The 6,231-nt window shown below is 36.2% G+C and overlaps 2 protein-coding genes across 2 annotated transcripts; one reads left to right on the forward strand and one right to left on the reverse strand.

Moving 5' to 3' along the window:
• Positions 1 to 1,292: 1,292 nt before the first annotated feature.
• On the forward strand, positions 1,293 to 2,573 carry LOC126719740 (acylsugar acyltransferase 3-like). Its single transcript, XM_050422265.1, has one exon. The coding sequence runs from the start codon at positions 1,293 to 1,295 to the stop codon at positions 2,571 to 2,573; it is 1,281 nt and encodes a 426-aa protein (XP_050278222.1).
• Positions 2,574 to 3,389: 816 nt separating this feature from the next.
• On the reverse strand, positions 3,390 to 5,433 carry LOC126719741 (uncharacterized). Its single transcript, XM_050422266.1, has 2 exons — positions 5,215 to 5,433; positions 3,390 to 4,661 (listed from the first exon to the last, which is right to left on the reverse strand). Exons 1-2 carry the CDS (start codon positions 5,431 to 5,433, stop codon positions 3,390 to 3,392), a joined length of 1,491 nt encoding a protein of 496 aa, XP_050278223.1.
• Between the last annotated feature and the right edge of the window lie 798 nt (positions 5,434 to 6,231).

Here is a 6,231-nt window from a genome sequence, read left to right on the forward strand (position 1 = left end):
TGCTTTCTAGAACCGGAAGCATAAAAGAGGTATATACCTGCATTTAAAGAGTAATTTGTAGAGAAGATGTGCGCTATCTTTCAATTAAAAAAATAAATATATGAGGCCATGAACCCATTCGGTGAAGTGGAGAGGTTATCAACCATGAGGTTAGCAATAAGGCCTAGTTAATGACGATTGTTACTTATCGACCTTAAACTTTCATTAAAACAAAAACTGTCACACATAGGAAAATAATTACCTGCAATTATGTACATGAAAACATTTATGTACACAACAGCTATACAAATCACTTATAAAAGGGACAATCCATTTCACTTGATAAGGTATGTCAAAATATACTACAAGACTACTATCTATATACAAAATATATAGACTAATACTAACTTAAACATTGGAGGCTCTTTTTTCAGGCACAACCCGGTTGTCTCTTAGATTAACTTTATTTATCTTGCAGATTCTACAAGACCATCCAAAACTCTGAATTAGACAAGTGACCCGATTGACGATTTTTTTGCATAATTAAGTCCAATCCAAAAATACATGGATTCTTAGAAAGAAAGTCTAATTCATGTAATTGTATAAAAACTAAGGCTTTTTGGGCTTGAAAGAGAGTTAGCCCATAATCTTGAGGTGGCGTGGGTTACCAATAGAATCGTGTCACATGGTGGTGGAAAAATTGTACTCAACAAAAGAAGCAAGAACTAGTTGGTCTAGCCTGCATGAAACTATTGCTCTCTATTAAAGTAACCTAATTAATTAATATTTCCGAGAGTGCTGTATTAAAATAACTCATTCTTCTTACACCCAAGCCTCCGGCACATTTTGGTTTACGCAAAAGGAATCACATTTTGGTCTAAGCCTGCACGAAACTATTGCCTCTTGTTGTCTGACTCTGTTGGCTTGTAGTTGCACTTGACATGTTATTGGGGCTTGCAAATCGAACCGTGTAGCCCCTCTGTTTGCTTGACACCAAATATTCCCAAGAGTTGGACAAAAAGATTCCCTTCTTCATGGGCTTTGTCAATTGTACCCTGAATATTTAAAAAAACAACAACAGGGTATTAAATAAAATTCGTACGTACGTTAGTTATAATATATTTGGAAAATGATTTTTTTTATTATTTTTTTTATTTTAGAAAGGAAAATGATTTATATAACCTTATGTGTTTATCTTTAATGTAGAGGGAAATTACAGGCAATGATATAAACCGACAGAGCCTAGTATTTTCTTCAGATAAGATTTGCACATTAGCGTATACCAAAAAAAAAAAAAAAAGGGTCTGAAAATCATGCAGCCTGAAATTATATCAAGGGAAACCATCAAACCCTCTTCTCCAACCCCGCCTCACCTCAGAACTCACAGCTTCTCTTTGTTTGATCAGCGCTCTCCTTATCTTTATGTTCCAATAGTTTATTTCTACCCAAAGTGTTGCTCTGATACATCAAGTCAGCTTAAGAATTCCCTATCTAAAACTCTTTCTTTTTACTACCCATTTGCCGGTAGAGTTAGAGAGAGAGTTTCTATTGACTGTAACGATGAAGGAGTGGTGTTTTTAGAAGCTCGAATCAAATGTATGCTATCTGGAATCCTCGAGAACCCAAAAGCTGAGACAATAAACCTGTTATTTCCAGATGATTTGCAGTGGAAAGATTCAAAGTTGAGAATCTTAGTGGCTGTCCAGATAAGCTACTTTGACTGTGGAGGTATGGCCATTGGTGTGTGCTTGTCACACAAGGTTGGAGACGCAGCCACAATGGCCTCCTTCATCAATGATTGGGCCACTATGACTCGTAACCCAGATAGAAAATTGTCTCCTGAGTTCAACTTGGCTTCTATGTTCCCACAAGGTGATCTACCAATTCTACCAGAAGCTGTTACTAAAGAAGGAAGCAGTTTCTCCAAAAGGTTCGTATTTGAGGCCTCTAAGATAGCTGCCCTTAAGGCCATAGTTGGGGACAAAGTGAAAAATCCCACACGTGTTGAAGTTGTGACTGCACTTATTTATAAATGTGCAATTTCTGCATCTAGATCAAGTTCTGGTTCCACAAAACCAACCCTGTTACTCCAAACAATTAACATGCGTAAAAGGGTGGAACCACCTTTGCCGGAAAATACTATGGGAAACGTGGCTTCCCTTTTTGCAGTATCAACAATGGAGGGGGAGAGTGATATAGAGTTGCATGGTTTGGTGGGTCAAATGAAAGAAAGCATGGCAAATTTTTGCAACACTTATGCGAAAAAGTTTAGGGGGGAAGAATGGTTGTCAACCATAAAAGAGAATTTGAAAGAGTCAAGAAAGTTATTCATTGGTGGTAATCAAGTTGTATATACAAGTAGCAGTTGGTGTCATTTCCCATTATATGATGCGGATTTTGGGTGGGGAAAGCCAATATGGGTGACTGTTGCTAGGTGTGCGATCAATGGTGCTATCCTCTTGATGGATACAAGAAGTGGGAATGGGGTTGAAGTATTTGTCACTTTGGAAGAGCAAGACATGGCTGTATTTGAGCGTGATGCAGAGCTTCTTGAATTTGCTTCTTCTAATCCGAGTGCTTTGGACTTGATTTGAAGCCTACTTCAGTTAATTGATTGTAATTAGTTTGGTTTAGTTTTTTCAATAAAGAAAATGAAGGCTAATTTATGTTTTCTAAGCGAATCTGAATTTTTTTTGTCATATCTGTGTACCTTTCTTTTCTCTTGGATTATGGATATTGAGACTTAGAGCATTCACAGTAGTGGAGCTAAAAATTTAGTTTTTTAGCTCCACCAAAAGTTATTTTTATCTATTTTACCTACATACATGCTGCAGCAGTGGATCTATTTTAGCTTTTAACACAATAAAATAATATAAACATCACAATAAAATAATATATCCATTACAATAAAATAATATATCCACTACAATAAAATAATATATCTTATACAATAAACAACAATCACAACCACCTTTAACCGCCACCACCACCGCCGTCGCTGCCGCCGCCACCACCTCCACCGACGATTCTTTTTCCACCGCCGCCGCCGTCGACGACTCTTTTTCCACCGCCGCTGCCGCCGCATGATAGTAAATAATCGTCTAGTGTTAACAAGTGATTTTTTTAATCCCAAATTATACTCGTACATTTTTTTTTTACTAAAACAATTTCTCAATTATCATGATAGCCTATTATCGTCTCAATTGTCCGGAAGCAACCTTGGAACAATGTGAACTATGAAATGAAGGAACTTTATAAGAAAACATTAAAAATAGAATACATATTATAGCAAGAACAATGTAGTCCATAGATTTGCTCACATACATAACTCAAATCAAATTACAATAAAACTCACACACTCGCACAAGTTCCTATGACTCATACTTCTCAACATACAAAAAAGAAAGTTCCTACGACTCGCCTTGCAATTGCCATAAATGTTCAATAAGGTCCGACTGGAGTTGAAAATGAATTTCTCGGTCTCTAATGCGTCCATGCCTTTCAATGTATGACAAAAATTCATCACTTTGTTCACGTAACATTTGCAGAGGAGGATTATCCACTCCATCATTTTGTTCATAATCCAAATCTATCACTTCATTATCATTCCGCTCATCTTCCCGCTCATTTTCAACAATCATATTATGGAGAATTATGCACGCTTTCATGATCTTTTTGAGTGTTTCAAGATGAAAAAATCGTGCAGGTCCACGGACAATTGCGAAACGTGCTTGAAGCACTCCAAATGCACGCTCAACATCCTTCCTATACGCCTCTTGTGCTGCTGCAAATATTTTATACTTCTGTCCTTGTGGAACTGGGATTGTTTTCACAAATGTTGCCCACTTTGGATATATACCATCAGCAAGGTAATATCCCATAGTGTAGTCATGATCATTAATTGAGTAATGTATTGTAGGAGTACATCTTTCAGCAAGTTCATTAAATACATGAGATCGCTTTAACACATTAATATCATTATTTGACTCAGGTAACCCAAAAAATGCATGCCATATCCAAAGATCATATGATGCTACTGTCTCCAAAATAATAGTAAGCTCACGAATATGACCACAATATTGACCTTTCCATACAGATGAACAATTTTTCCACTTCCAATGCATGCAATCAATTGAACCTAACATACCTGGAAAACCTTGACGTTTGTCGTGAGCTAACAGTCTAGCAATGTCTTCATTGTTTGGCTTTCTCAAGTATTCTTCAGAGAAAACATCAATTACCGCAGTAACAAATTTTTTCAAACTTTCTAATGCAGTAGTTTCTCCAATCCGCACATATTCATCTATCAAATCACCCGATACTCCATACGTAAGCATTCTAAGTGCAGCAATTATCTTTTGTAATGAAGATAAACCAAGTTTGTTGGCACTATTTCTTTTTTGGACAAAGTAAGAGTCATGAGCTTCAACTTGAGATTGAATACAAAGAAAAAGAGAACGTTTCATTCGAAATCTCCTACGAAATAAAGCGGGTGGATATATTGGTGTATGAGCAAAATAATCAAGAAAAAGCCTCTCATGGCCTACCAAATGATTACGTTGGATAGAACGACGACGACGTTTAGGTTGTGATGCTTCCATAGCAAGTTCTTCGATTATCTCATCTTCATCTGAGTCATCAAGAAGGAACTTGCGAAACAAATAGTGATTCATGGATGCAACCTTCAAGACAATTGGAAATACTATGAATATAAACCACAACAAAATGAATATAACTAATTCACGCACAAATCACAACACAAACACATACATCTAAAAAAAAAAAACTTGGAAATACTATGAATGCTCATTGTTCATAGATTTATTCTAAGACCTGCCATCTCAAAACCAAGCATATGATACTAGGAATGTTCAATGAATAGAAATAATTGAATGAAAGACACTCATAGTGGCTGTAACAGCAAGATATATAATAGCAAAATATATAATAGGCACTCATAGTGGCTGTAATACTCATAGTTGATCAACTAATAGTTGCATTGGATCAAAGAATTATATCAATGCCTATCACAAGATCAAATGGAACTTAACAAAAGATAAAAAAGATTGCACTTCAAAGTCTTTGTTAGATTGCACTTCAAGTCACAACACAAATACATACATATAGTTTATGATAATTCATCAAGTGACATAAGCCACTACAAAATACATAAGCCACTACAAAATACATAAAAGTCTAAACTACATCCAAAATACAATTAAACCCATTAATTACGAGATCTTCGTTTTGCCATGATTTCCTCTTGGAGTTGTTCATAAAAAGCTTTTTGTGTTCCGTTAAGCCACTTGTATCTATCATCATGATTCTTTCTTCCTCTAACCTTTCTTCCCGCTCACATTTTTTCTTCTCAATCATCATTCTTTCCTTCTCAATCTTAAGTTTTTCTTTCCTACTTTCCTTTTCAATCGCAAGTTTTTCCCTCTCAAAAGACATTTTTTCCTCTTCCAACCGAGTTACATCCTCAATCAATTTCAATTTTTTGTTCAAATATTCCCCTACATCTTTTCCGGAGGCTTTGTTCTTTCGGATTGCCTTTTCGGCCTTCCTACCAATAGGTCTCTCAAAATTGGAAGTATCACCAAGTCCGGACCCACAATCCCCTTCACTAATAGATATTGCCTCTGAAGTTGGAGGCACGGATGATCTCGATCTAGCATTGTTAGGATCGGCAAACTTTGGTTGGTCCTTTAACATGAGCCAACAATGGTCAAGAAGAAAGGGTTTCTTGTGCTTCTCTAAATACAAAGCCTTCGCATTGGTAATCTAAAAAAAATTGAAACAAATATAACATGATTAATATCTTCAAACTATTGGTGAATGGACATGTTAACACTATTTTAATATAATTTATACCTTATCTTCTTCGGTTATACCACTTTGATGAAGTGCGTTAATTTGAGTCATACACCCAGCAAACTTATTTGTCTTTTCACTAATCGTACTCCAATGACTTAGCAAGGAGATAACAGTACGTGTGGTACCGGAGGTATTGTACTGCATGAAATATTCCCAAACTTTTTGACGAAAGGTATTTTGTGTTTGTTCATTACTGCTTATGGCATCAACACTAGTATTGAGCCATGTTGCGACTAAGAGTTTATCTTCCTCTACAGTAAAGTTAGAGCCTCGTTTTCCTTTTGTAGAAGAGGCATTTTCAACTTGTGGTGGAGGTGGAGGTGGAGAATCAGAAACTGACACAGGAGTATTTTGAGACGTTCCCAAAAATTGTGA

This window comes from Quercus robur, chromosome 3 (assembly GCF_932294415.1).
Source record: "Quercus robur chromosome 3, dhQueRobu3.1, whole genome shotgun sequence".
In the NCBI taxonomy this organism is placed as follows: domain Eukaryota; kingdom Viridiplantae; phylum Streptophyta; class Magnoliopsida; order Fagales; family Fagaceae; genus Quercus; species Quercus robur.